General features: G+C 44.6%; 2 protein-coding genes across 2 annotated transcripts in view; one reads left to right on the top strand and one right to left on the bottom strand.

The window, feature by feature from the left end:
- Nucleotides 1–3,753, top strand: part of LOC149430863 (zinc finger CCCH domain-containing protein 14-like) — a 44,627-nt gene extending 40,874 nt beyond the window's left edge. Inside the window, 3 exon segments of the mRNA XM_089665983.1 lie at nucleotides 675–760; nucleotides 892–998; nucleotides 3,449–3,753. Of these exon segments, the coding sequence (XP_089522109.1) occupies nucleotides 675–760; nucleotides 892–998; nucleotides 3,449–3,458 (203 nt within the window). The 3' untranslated portion in view covers nucleotides 3,459–3,753.
- Nucleotides 3,754–8,412: 4,659 nt separating this feature from the next.
- LOC149430862 (echinoderm microtubule-associated protein-like 5) overlaps nucleotides 8,413–13,794 on the bottom strand; it is a gene marked incomplete at its 5' end in the record, with an annotated part of 106,530 nt that continues 101,148 nt past the window's right edge. The window contains 3 exons of the mRNA XM_089665982.1: nucleotides 8,413–9,168; nucleotides 12,469–12,569; nucleotides 12,847–13,000. Coding sequence (XP_089522108.1) covers nucleotides 9,132–9,168; nucleotides 12,469–12,569; nucleotides 12,847–13,000 — 292 coding nt within the window. The remainder of the gene's footprint in view (nucleotides 9,169–12,468; nucleotides 12,570–12,846; nucleotides 13,001–13,794) is intronic.

The following is a 13,794-nucleotide window of genomic DNA, read 5'->3' as shown; positions in this document are numbered from 1 at the left end:
TGAATCTGTGAATGATGTCAGAAGTTACATCTTGCTTACTACTATTCATGTGATCACTGATTGGCCAATCAGTGATCACATGATCGGGACCTCACACAGCGGTCCCGTACAGTGATCGGTGTTCCTCCAGACACAGCGGGTACCAGATCGCGGTGCTGCGCATTGCCAGGCAGGGAAGCGGGGAGGACGTTTATAAATAGCAACCCACTCCTGCACTGCTCCCGTCTGGCCGTTTATATACATGGGACAGACGGGAAGTGGTTAAGGAGACAGTGTCACTTTAGAAGAAATATCTTTGAAATGGGCTCTCCCGTGACCCCCTTATTCTGGCCTAACCTATGCTCCCTCTCAGCTCCTTGCCCTTCCCCAACTAGCGCTGAAATGGTCAGGAGCCCAGGAAGCAGTGGTGTCACTCCCGTGGTCATGTGACAGTGTTCTATGGTATGGGCCTAGTGGTAGGGGCACCATCACAGGGGAGCAGGTCTCATGCTCCTGCATACCTAGAAGTGTCAGGTATTTTTGATGACTGCAAAATAGCAAAGAGCTGCGAGGCAGTGCATATAAGGGGGGAGCACAAGGGTCAGGGCTGGGGGGGCCTTTGAAGAGACATTGACCCCTTCTTGCCTATGCGCTCCTTGATAACAGGTTTTTTTTTTTTTTTTTTCGTTCCCCAGAACCGACTGTCAAGAGCCATGTAAGGGTTCAGTGTCGTTACTTTCCTTCATGCAAAAACACAGAGTGCACATATTATCACCCAAAGGTAAGAGTAGAAGCCATGATTCCTCAATGGCTCACAGTCATGTGCTGGCTGTACCTGATCCAATAATACAGCATGACTGGAAGACCTCTTACCTGCACCATTGTCATCCATTGTCTCTCTCCATGTTGTAGCACTGCAGGTTCAGCAGCCATTGTACACGGGTAGACTGTGAATTTTACCATCCGACTACCACTGTCCCTCCCCGACATGCCTTAACCTGGACACGGGCACAAGCTAGGTAAGGCTCTTCTTGTCACCAAAAAGTTTGTACATATGTGTTCTATGTAATATATTTCTTTAGACCTGACCTCCGGCCTTCCCTTCAGTCCTGCACAGTTGTACCGGCTCCTCTACTGGACTGAAATGGCTTCCTCTGATTTCACCGCACACTGTGAGCTTCACAATGTGCATTAGAAACTGCACCAAGTCAGAGCTCCGCCTCATTTCCTGGATGGAGGACGGCCTGCAAAACGTAGCCCTTTCCTCTCCAGCCTAAATGAAATCCAACGAATGCAAGGAGCAGGACAGGGACAGTTATGGAGTGTGAGCATCACACATAGGCATTATATAGGGTGGTCTGCATACAAACACAGTAAGCCTAGGAACAACCACTCCTCCAGACTGACATAACCCCCCCCCCCCATTAAGACAGTCTGAGTTTTGTATTGTATCAGGGCTGAGAGGGCTCTTGAGAGGAGTACTGAGGCTGGTATGCTGATGTTTTCAGGGACCACCATGCTGGTCCCTCCATTGCATAGAGAAGCACAGGGCTCCAGTGGTGACATCATTGGGTCTAAAATGATGTATGTAATGAAAACGGAAAGATTGATGTATTACGTTTTGTTGCCTTTCCTGGTTCCTTCTTATCCCCATCAGGAAAATGCTAAAGGATAAGTAGATTAAACTTGCGCTATTGTGTTATTTATAGTGTGTGTGTATATATGTGTGTGTGTGTGTATGTTACATAGTCTGGCTGAAAGAAGACAGCAGTCCATCCAGTTCAACCATAGATAAAAAAAAAAAAAAAAAAGTTATAATCCTACACCCACAGTTGATCCAGAGGAAGACAAAAAAACCCAATTTGCTCCTGCAGGGAAAAAAATTCCTTCCTGATCCCCCGAGAGGCAATCGGATATTCCCTGGATCAACTTTACCTATAAATGTTATATCCAGTTATATTCTGTGTATCCAAGAAAGAATCCAGGACTTTCCTACAGCAATCCACTGAGCTGGCCACAACCAACTCTTGAGGGAGTCTATTCCACATTTTCACAGCACTTACTGTGAAGAAACCTTTCCATGTTTGGAGATTAAATCTCTTTTCCTCCACACATAAAGAGCTCCCCTTGTCCTCTGTGATGACCTCAGGGGGAATAACTCTACAATGAGTTCACTATATGAACCACTGATGTATTTATACATGGAGATCATATCCCCCTTATGTATTATACATGGAGATCATATCCCCCTTTATGTATTATACATGGTGATCATATCCCCCTTATGTATTTATACATGGAGATCATATCCCCCCTTATGTATTATACATGGAGATCATATCCCCCCTTATGTATTATACATGGTGATCATATCCCCCTTATGTATTATACATGGTGATCATATCCCCCCCTTATGTATTATACATGGAGATCACATCCCCCCTTATGTATTATACATGGAGATCACATCCCCCCTTATGTATTATACATGGAGATCACATCCCCCCCTTATGTATTATACATGGAGATCATATCCCCCCTTATGTATTATACATGGTGATCATATCCCCCCTTATGTATTATACATGGTGATCACATCCCCCCTTATGTATTATACATGGAGATCATATCCCCCCCCCCCTTATGTATCATACATGGAGATCATATCCCCCCCCCCTTATGTATCATACATGGAGATCATATCCCCCCCCCTTATGTATCATACATGGAGATCATATCCCCCCCCCCTTATGTATTATACATGGAGATCATATCCCCCCCCCCTTATGTATTATACATGGAGATCATATCCCCCCTTATGTATTATACATGGAGATCATATCCCCCCCCCCTTATGTATCATACATGGAGATCATATCCCCCCCCCCCTTATGTATCATACATGGAGATCATACCCCGTTCTTATGTATTATACATGGAGATCATATCCCCCCCCCCCCCTTATGTATCATACATGGAGATCATATCCCCCCCCCCCCCCCCCCCTTATGTATCATACATGGAGATCATATCCCTCCCCCCCTTATGTATTATACATGGAGATCATATCCCCCCCCTATGTATCATACATGGAGATCATATCCCCCTTATGTATTATACATGGAGCTCATATCCCCCCTTATGTATTATACATGGTGATCATATCCCCCCTTATGTATTATACATGGAGATCATATGGGCAGGGCCCACGAACCCCTCGTGTATCGCATTGTATTGTTTTACTGTCTCATGTATTGTCTAGCGCTGAGTGAACTGTTGGCACTATATAAATACTGTATAATAATATCCCCCTTAATCTCCTCTTCTTTAGAAAGAATGAATTCAGTTCCTCTCTTTCCTCATAGCTGATCTCCTCCATGCCGTGTGTGTGTCTCTCTATATATAATGTCATATCGTTGATCTATTACCAGTGCCATCTAATGCTGTGAATTATTTCCTTGTCTTTCAGCAGCGATTGATGTCCTGGACTATAGGAGCCCCCCCTGCTCTGGAAGCTGTAACATTGCCCCCGGTCCTTCTACCAGCAAAACCGTCCTGAACTGCGATGGTCCCGTTTTTTCAGTTTTTTGTTTTAACATATTTTAGACTTTTATTTATATTTGAGAAAGCAAAAGTGTGCTTTGTACCTGTGAAGGTTTTGGGGAAACCTTGTGTAATTTGCTTTTATAAACTGTGTACATGATCACCTTGGCACATTTTAGTTGTTGCAAGAAGCCGTGCTGAGTTTTCACACAATATATTTTTCATTTCTAAGTCTATGTGCATTTTTTTTTTTTTTTCCTTGTGCCCGTGTCACCTGCAAGGACTTTCTCTTGATTATCAAAGTGTTAACCTGAAGCAGCCATGGTGGCACTGGGGAAAATGGAGAATGACGGATGAAATCTCCACGGCTGCTCTAGGGTGACGCAGGCCCTTTGATGGAGGTGGAATGCACCTTAGATGACTATGTTCAATAATGCAGCCTATCAAAGTTGCTAGAAGGTGACAATCTCACTGCACCATGGGGGTCTCCTTACAGCAAAAATGTGGCAGAGTACTTAACGCTCCTCTCTGGGATACACTCAGTTTTTTTTTTCCCCCCACCAAGACTTCCCTATGGCCAGCCACAAACCAAACGCATAAAGTTTATCTGAATCTTACCTGAAATCACCTCAATAAGATGTTGCGATGTGACAAACTTTCACTTACTGTAACTTGGTCTGGCTGCTGGCAGGGATCATTGAGGTTGCATTCCAAGGATCCTCCATGGACCTTCGTAAACTACAAATCCCAGCATGCATCCATCATGGTGGGTAGCACAGCATAAGGCCCACCTCTGTGCTGCCACATTTTATGTGTATGGCCAACAGGAAGGAGTTAAAGTATATCTAATGCTAAACCTTTTTTTATTGCCACATCCTCCTCTGTCAAACCTTCCCTTGCAGGTAGCAAAAATCTTCTATATGCCTGCAGTCACTCCTTATAGTCTCCTATAGATCTGTCGACACATCACCTCCTGTTTTGGTTGAGAGGACTGTAGATGTGTATGGAATACCTACAGCGCAATGGATCTCCTATATAACAAATATTGCAGCTAACATGTACTGTGTTCCCACATATAAACCATAAAACAAAAAAAATGCAGCGCAATACTAGAAACTCACAAATGTTGCTAAATAAATCAAACCTGCAAATGTGAATATTGAAACATAAAATCCTGCTACATGACAATATTATGAAATGTATATTATTATTATACAGGATTTATATAGCACCAACAGTTTGCTCAGCGCTTTACAATATAACGGGAGACAATACAGTTCAATACAAGAGGGATTTGAGGGCCCTGCTCCTTGGAGCTTACGATCTAGGAGGGAGGGGCTAGTGGTACTTTAGGTAGTAAATGTGGGGGATGGACTGGTTGGAAGAGTAGAAGATTCCAGTATTGGCTGAGGGCAGGATAGGCTTCCCTGAAGAGAGGTTTTCAGAGATCACCTAAAAGTTAGCAGAGTAGGCGATAGTCTGAAAAATTGGGGTAGAGCGTTCCAGAGGATGGGGGAAGCTCTGGAAAAGTCCTGGAGACAAGGGAGCTAGAGAGCAGGAGGTCTTGCGAGGAGCGGAGAGTACCGTTTGGGTGATATTTAGAGACAAGATTGGTGATGTAATGTGGGGCAGAGTTATAAATGGCTTTATATGTTATTATTTTGAATTTTATACGTTGGGCAATTGGAAGTCTGTGGAGGGATTGGCAGAGAGGGGTGGAGGACACTGAGTGGAGACCAGTGGAGGGATTGGCAGAGAGGGGTGGAGGACACTGAATGGAGGCCAGTGAAGGGATTGGCAGAGAGGGGTGGCAGATACAGAACGGTTAGTTAGGTGGATGAGTCTGGAAGCAGCATGCATGATAGACTGAAGAGGGGATAGCCTGCAATGAGGTCGGCCAATGAGGAGGGAGTTACAATAGTCAAGGTGAGATATAACAAGGGAGTGAATAAGTTGCTTTGTAGTTTCCGGGGTTAGGAACGGGCGTATCTTGGAGATGTTGCGGAGGTAAAGTGTACAAGATTTGGACAGTGATTGGGTCTGGGGCTGGAAGGACAGATGGGAGTCTAGGATTACACCTAGTACCCTGGCATGAGGGAGGGACTGATGATTGTGTTATTGATCTTGATGGAGAAGTCAGGGGAGGGGGTACAGGCTGGGGGGAATACTAAGAGCTCAGTTTTGGAAAGATTGAGTTTGAGGAAGTGGAGTGACATCCATGCCAATATATATAAACCCCTACTCATGCATATAACAGTGCTACATATATAGTGTATCCAAACACAAATGAATCGTCTCAATGGTGAACTGTTCCTTTAATGCTCCCCAATCTTCACATGTGCTGATGCAACTGTCTCCTGTGCATCGTATACCAAATACCATCAGCAAGTGTCCCAATCCTATGGTAACAAAATCCTGCTGAAGCGCCCCTTTAAGACCGCTGTGCTTCAAGTGCAATCACTCCACTGCATATACACATACAGTGCTCCTGTGTGCCCCCCTCCTCCCTCCTCCCAGTGCTTATCCACCTCCGACACACTTATGCACTCACCTTCTGGTTTGACCCGAATGGTCAGGTCAAACTGCGCCTTTCCCTTTAACCCAGGAAGGTATGCTGGTGCACAGATCTCCACCTCCTTCAGCACTTCTAAGCTCCAAAACCCTCCACTATATGGAGCATTTTTTAAAATTTATCTGTGAAGTATATCCAAATGTGTGGAACTTTATTAACATAATGTAAAAACTGCACTCACATTAGTCCTGATGAAGTCACATGCCGTGACGTAACGCGTAGGGTACACCGATGACGTCAAGCCGTAGAACCGGAAGTGCACGTACTGCCATTTTGAAGAGATTATTATTATACAGTATTTATATCGCGCCAACGGTTTGCTCAGCGCTGTACATTATAGCGGGAGACAATGCAGCAACAATACAGTTCAATACAAGAGGGATTTGATCTATGTATTTAATTCATGTAATAACTATGAATAGATAGTCCTTGATCCTGTAGTGTCCCAAGTGGACACAAACCAATGTGAGTGCAGTTTTTACATTATTTTAATAATGTTTTATTATATTTTATAATAGTCACGTAGCAGGATTTTATGTTTTTCAATATTCACATTTGCATGTTTGATTTATTTAGCAACATTTGTGAGTTTATAGTGTTATGTTGCATTTTTTTTGTTTTAAGGACTGTAGATGTGTACGGGTAACGCATGTCAGGGCAAAGACAACTTTTGCTGAGAGGTGAAGGACTGAAGAGGCCCCAGCAGTGATATTAACATACTGTAAGTACAGAGCAGTGATGGGGAGGGGGGGGGGGTAGTTAGTGTAGGTGGGATTGTTACAAACGGGGCCTGGGAAAAAGGATATTGTGTGTAAAATTTATGTTTGTAACTAGCCTTAACACAAAAAAAAACAAAATCTGCACTATTGGGCAACGCCGTGCACTCCCAACGTATTCATATATTTGTGCTAAAGGGATCTCTGCCTTTGTTTATACTAGTTGTAGGCAACTCCAGAGGTGAAGATCAACTGTAACCGCTTCCCGTCCACCCTATAGCAGAAATACTGCTACAGGGCGGCACGGGTGTGCAAAATCACGTATACATACGTGATTTTGCAGTTCCGGGTAGGGGGGCGCTTGCTGCCATTTGTGGCCTCGGCTGTTAATCACTGGGACAGTGATTACACGCCGGCACCTGGTGATCGCTGAGTATTACCGATGGAGGAGAGAACTGTATGTAAACAATACAGTTCTCTCCCCTATCAGCTCCTGCACACTGCTTTGTATGGCTCTGCAAAGCAGAGCCTTACAAAGCAGTGTGCATACAGTGTGCTGTTTCACAGTTAACCCTTTGATTGCCCCAGATGTTAACCCCTTCCTGCCCAGTGCCATTAGCACAGTGTCAGTGCTTTTTATTAGTATTGGTGTCACTGGGGATATCAGTGACACCAGTTAATTTCCTCCCAGTGTCAGAATGCCCGCTGCAGTCCTGCTATAAGTCGCTGATTGCCGCCATTACTAGTAAAAAAATTAAAAAATCCCAGTATATATACACACCACCATTTCTAAATGCTATAGCTTTCACATAAACCAATTAATTTTACACGTATTGGGATTTTATTTTTCATGAGACACAGAAATATGTGCTAGGAGCACGCACTCTCAGCACGTGTGTGTTTTCAAATGGTACGCAAATATACAGCCGCTTGGTGTCAAGGCCCAGCCGCCATATATTTTACATAAAGGAAAAAAAAAATTTGCCTTTCATTCATTTTCCCTTTATTTTTCCTTTTATTTTCCCTTTCCTTTATTTTTCCTTTTTTTTTCCCTTTCCTTTATTTTCCCTTTCCTTTATTTTCCCTTTCCTTTATTTTTCACTTTCCTTTATTTTTCCTTTTTTTTTTTTCCACTTTTCTTTATTTTTCCTTTCCCCTTTCCTTTATTTATTTTTCCTTTTATATTTTTTCCTTTATTTTTCATTCTTCCTTTTTTTTTTTTTTTTTTTTTTTTAACGTTTAGATAAAGGTGGCAAGGGAGTTAGAACCCTCTTTTGGTGTTTTTACTGCTGTCTGTGTCCCCATTAAGCACACTATATTTCCTGATCATCAATGCCCCTGTGAATGAAAGTGAAGTTAATCCAACATTTTGAGGTGCAACCAGAACAGGAAAAGATGATAAATCCTCTGTTCCAACAACCCATGTCTAAGGAAATTTCTCTCCCATATTAATGATCCTCTCATTTCCTGTTGAGTCTAAAGGACAGGAAGTGAAGGGAAATCTCTGTAATGAGATACAAATGATAAAAACCTGACATCGAAAATGAGGAGTTTGTGCTCAATTCTGTGGCACAAAAAAAAAAGCACAAGGTGACAAGGAAATATCTTGTAAGAAATTATATTTATGTCTCAGGAATAAATGCACGCATAGTCCCTCTAATAACCCCAATATGAGTTACAGGCCCCTTCTAGCAGCGAAGAGGTTAAATACACAGCTCAACGGACTGAATAAACGTCTTCATAAAGAAACAAGCAGCACATACAATATGGCAACCTCAGCGTGGAAGGGACCGAACAAGGCAAAAAAGACAGGAGATGTCAGACTTTGGGAGTGTAGGGAAGGCACTCGCTTTAAAGTGAGCCGCATCCCGGCTGGCACAGGTCATGGAGCGAGGTCGGTCATCCCAGCGGTACGGCCCAACTCCTCTGCGCCAAACGTTGGCACCGCCTTCCTCTTTGCGACGTGGACCCTCAGAGAAATGTCCACAATGCTGGTATGTTTATAACCTATCCACGTCTGTCCAGCTGGTAGTCAGACCTGTCCCCCTTTACTGGTACATGGAGATCATAACAACACAGGGGTAGAAGGTGCAACTCAATCTTAGAGCCGGACGGGCCCCGTGGCTGTAATGCATGCTTCTCTGCAACAACGTGGCTCCTGTCACACATCTGTCTCTGTCCGCTTGATGCCATCTTGCCTCTTAGATCTCTTCAGGGCGGCTGGTCTGCAGATCTACAGCCGCTCAGCTACCCAGCAGGCTCGGAGAGGAACGGCTCTCGTGTGCTCTGGGTGGACAATTGCACCGGGTGCTCTGTGGTCTTCAGTGCGGCATGTGGACACATTTCCATACAAATAAGCTGCAGCAAAGAAAAGGAGACTTCTGTTAGGGAAAAATATTGTGCGTTCGAACTCGAAAATCTTACTCTGGTGCAAGGAGAGTAAATTCCTCTTATGACTTTAATCACCTGGATTTTGATACCCACCTGCACAGCAGATCCAGAATTGTCCTCCTATGATCCCCTAAGAAGGTCCAGATCCTGCACTGCTATTGGCTTACCTGCACAGCAGATCCAGAATTGTCCTATGATCCCCTAAGAAGGTCCAGATCCTGCACTGCTATCGGCTTACCTGCACAGCATTTCCAGAATTGTCCTCCTATGATCCCCTAAGAAGGTCCAGATCCTGCACTGCTACCGGCTTACCTGCACAGCAGATCCAGAATTGTCCTCCTATGATCCCCTAAGAAGGTCCAGATCCTGCACTGCTACCGGCTTACCTGCACAGCAGATCCAGAATTGTCCTCCTATGATCCCCTAAGAAGGTCCAGATCCTGCACTGCTACCGGCTTACCTGCACAGCAGATCCAGAATTGTCCTATGATCCCCTAGGAAGGTCCAGATCCTGCACTGCTATCGGCTTCAGAAGCCAGTAGCCTCTTCCGGATCCAGACATCTACTGGCCTCCAATCAAGGTTGCTGTCGGGGCCCCCAAATAAACACAGTTTACTATGCTTCAGTTATGACTGAACACAGTGAGTGAACGGTACCAGTCACTCATTGTGTTTATTCAGGAAAGGAAGGGGCTGGTAAATGTGACATATTTACAGACCTTTTCCCCACTCTCCATCCTGAAGGATCCTATTGTGTGTTTGCAGTTGGGAAGGAAAGGTGTGAAGCTGGCAGCATTGAGGGGGCACACAAGAAGGGGGCTTGGGCAGCATGGGGAAATGTACTGGGAGTTCCGGTTACAGTTACAGTAATTTTCCCCCTCCCCCCCCCCCCCCCCTGCTACACTGGTCACCCTCCCTGCCCACATCTGATTCACCCAGCTACGTGGCCCCCCCTGCTGGTCTGGGCCCTGTACAGGAGGACCAGAGGTACCCCCTTATCCATGACCCTGCCTAAGATGATGATTGGTGCTCTGACCACCAACTGCTGTAAGTCTCTACTCAAGCAGCCTCCTGGGATATGTAACGTAGAATCTCAGTAGGCTGAGGCAGCAGGGACATGTCGTTCTCACCAAGGATTGGCTGCTAGGGGTGGGGCCCATGATGCTACTAAGATGGCACAGTAATGCGTTAGGGCCCCTATCAGGAAGATGGTGGCCTACAGTGGGCGTAGTGTGCCACAGCAAAGAAATGGGTATGGCTAAATGATGCTACATCTCAAATTACTTTTTAGAAACAACAAATAGACACAAACAGGGAATTATCCCAAATTAAATGCACCCCCTGTACACACCGCTGCGCTTTTCCCCTGTATTCATTTTTTTTTTACTTTTATGTTTACATTCATTTTTTTTACACAAAGAAGCATCATAAAAAAGGGGAAGACAGAATTCAATATATACTCACTGGCCACTTTTTTAGGTCCACCTGTTCAATTGTTTGGTATCCCAAATTGCTAATCAGCCAATCACATGGCAGCAACTCAATGCATTTAGGCATCTAGACCTGGTGCAGACGACTTGCTGAAGTTCAAGCAGCATCATAATGGGGAAGAAAGGGGATTTACGTGAATTTGAATGTGGCATGGTTGTTGGTGCCAAACGAGCTGGTCTGAGTATTTAAAAAACTGCTGATCTACTGGGATTTTCACAACCATCTCTAGGGTTTACAGAGAATGGTCTGAAAAAGGGAAAATAGTTTTCCAAAGTAGTGAAGGGATTTCTTTCCCTGCTTGTCATGGGCACGGGAGTCCATTCAAATGAATAGGCTCTCGTGCCCTATGAACCATATGTTCATATGGTTCAGTATGGGTGAGCGGCAGCTGTGTGGAGGAAAATGCCTTGTTGATGTCAAAAGAGAATGGGCAGACTGCGACATTCAGATGGTAGGGTCAGAATTTGGCATAAACAACATGAAAGCATGGATCCATCCTGCCTTGTATCAATGGTTCAGGCAGGTAGTGTGATGGTGTGGGGGGGTATTTCCTTGGCACCAGCAAGGTGTACCTAATAAAGAGTGCACACCTCACCATCACGTATGATCTTGTTCAACATCCTTCTAAAACCATGACCATTAATGTGAACCCTAGGTTCACACCTATGCGGCCGTGCGGGCCACGGTTTGCTCGGGCACGAGAGCTTATTCATTTGAATGGACTCCCGTGCCCGTGACACGCAGGGAAAGAAGTCCCTGCACTACTTTGGAAAACGCAGCCCGCACGGGAACCTTGGTTCCCAGTATGGTTGCGTTTCCCAGTGCGGGCGGCGTCCCATTAGAACTAATGGCACCCACCCGCGGGGTGCCATTAGTTCTTTGTAGCTATAAGAGACTTCACTCTTTTGGGAAGGTGCTCCACAAAATTTTGGAACGTCTGTGGGAACTTGTACCCATTTGTGAGGTCATGCACAAATGTTGGATGAGAAGACCTGACTCACAATAGGTGTTCAGTAGGGTTGAGGTCAGGGCTCTGTACAGGACACTCGCGTTCCTCCACTCCAAACTGGTCAAACCATGTCTGGATGGAGCTGGCTTTGTACAAAGTTGTACAGTCATGCCAGAACAGAAAAGGGTCTTCACAAAACTGTTATCACAAGGTTGGATTTGGGCTTTGTATGATGTATGAGTATCCTTCACTGGAAACACCCAACTCATCTGGAGGGGATCCACATACTTCCTGGCCATAAAGTGTACCTATGATTCTATTGGGCTTGGTATTTGTAGGTATCAGTAGGGGCCAAACCTTTCTACCACCTTCAAGACTGAAAAAGATGAATGGCTGAAAATACACAAAGGTCTAGCAACCTCAAAAGGAACCCTTTCTGTTGGCTTTTGATAGCTCCTTCCCAATGGATGGCTCACTAAGGAGAGCACGGAGCACAGTCATGCTGGAGCAGGAAAGGATCTTCCCAAAACGCTTAACAGAAGGTTTGGCAGAATAGAATAGTCCAAAAAGTCTTTGCTGTAGTGTTAACAGTACTCTTCACTGGAGTCACCCAAACTCAGTCATTTGGAGGAGGGTCCATGTCATTTCGGTCATATAGTGTAGATTTGATGGTCTGGTGTCCTCAGACTTTTAACAGTAAAGTAAAACTGTTCATGAAGAATGAGCTATATCACAGAGCCATATACAAGTCAATCTCTGAGCTTTCCATGTTTAACAACAATGACACGTTACCATATGGTGGTATTTCTGTCAGTATATCAATCTTACCTGCAGTCATCTCCTCCTGCACTAACCACATAGCGGTCACCGCTGGTGAATCGAATGTTGGTCACATGGGCAGAGTGCCCCAGGAAACGCTTATGTTTTGCCTGTGAAAAAAAAGTGATGGCATGAATTCCCTCACTTGACAGGTTGTTTGGATGTTCTTTAATTGCAAGGAATTAGATTGGCCACAGATGGACAGATACATCTGCCCATGTTCGGAGGAGATCCAGAAGACATAGTAAGCTTTTCCACAACTTGCCCAGCAGCAGCACCAGCTAGTGAGTCATTTTTCCCTCGTCCCAATAGAAAGGAAAATGCCAGTGCTCAGTCACACAGATTTTCAGTTTTATAACACACATTAACCACAAAAGCCATACTTACAAACTTTTCTGGACAGGGGAAGTCAAATAACTTGACCATTCCAAAGTCATCGCCCGTAACCAGGCTGATCCCTGAGTGAGAGACGCATGCACACGTCACGTCCGACTTGTCGTTGTGTCTGGACCAGATTCCCAGCACCTCATCACCCAGGACGCTGCAAGATACGGATAGTTCTTCCTAGTGATGAGAACATTTTATACAAAGCAGACCTACTGAACAATTGCTAGTTATCTTTCTAGTCTATGGAAAGAAACAGGAATTCAGAAACAGTCAGGGTAAGACATCTAGATAGTCTCTATGGACCAAGAGGCCCTGGCACAACCCATCAGTCTCTTAAGGTGAATGGGATGCTGTTTGTCCCCCCACCTCGGGAGGGTCCACTCACAGGGGTGTCCCCATACTTATGGGGGTCAAGACTAGTTTCCCAGAACAGAGGGTCCTTACTTCATCGGGGAGCCCACTGAGTTAGCTTCGTGACCTGGACTGTAATTGGACATCAACGGTGTAGGGCCTTCACCTTTGGAAAAGTTTGGAACAGGACAAGTGGCCTTATTTCTTAGCTGGATGATACTGAGAGTGCTGTTATCCAATCCATTTTCTTTCTTAGAGACAAAACCTCTTCTCAACAGCGGTCTCCACTCCAAAGGGTGAGGTTTGTTCACCTGGTTGCTTCTTGATTCTTGCATAGCTGGAAGAAACCTTCGCTAGATGGCTCAGTGCTGCTCTGTTTGTTAGCAGGCTATACACCCTGGGAACCTGCTGCAGGTATCCCCTGTTGGGAACAGAATACATCCAGAGGCCATTATGGAATATACAAAATAAAATATTAAATGTGTCGCGCTCCTCAAAAGTATTTAGTAATATATAATATATATAAACAAAATAAATAAATCTAAATAAATATTAATTCATGGTGATGTAATTTAAATTTAAAACACTCCTTGTGCT

This window comes from Staurois parvus, unplaced genomic scaffold, assembly GCF_062004578.1.
Source record: "Staurois parvus isolate SC_StPar_1 unplaced genomic scaffold, SC_StPar_1.0 ptg002452l, whole genome shotgun sequence".
Classification (NCBI taxonomy): domain Eukaryota; kingdom Metazoa; phylum Chordata; class Amphibia; order Anura; family Ranidae; genus Staurois; species Staurois parvus.
This window is presented reverse-complemented; position numbering and strand designations above follow the sequence as displayed.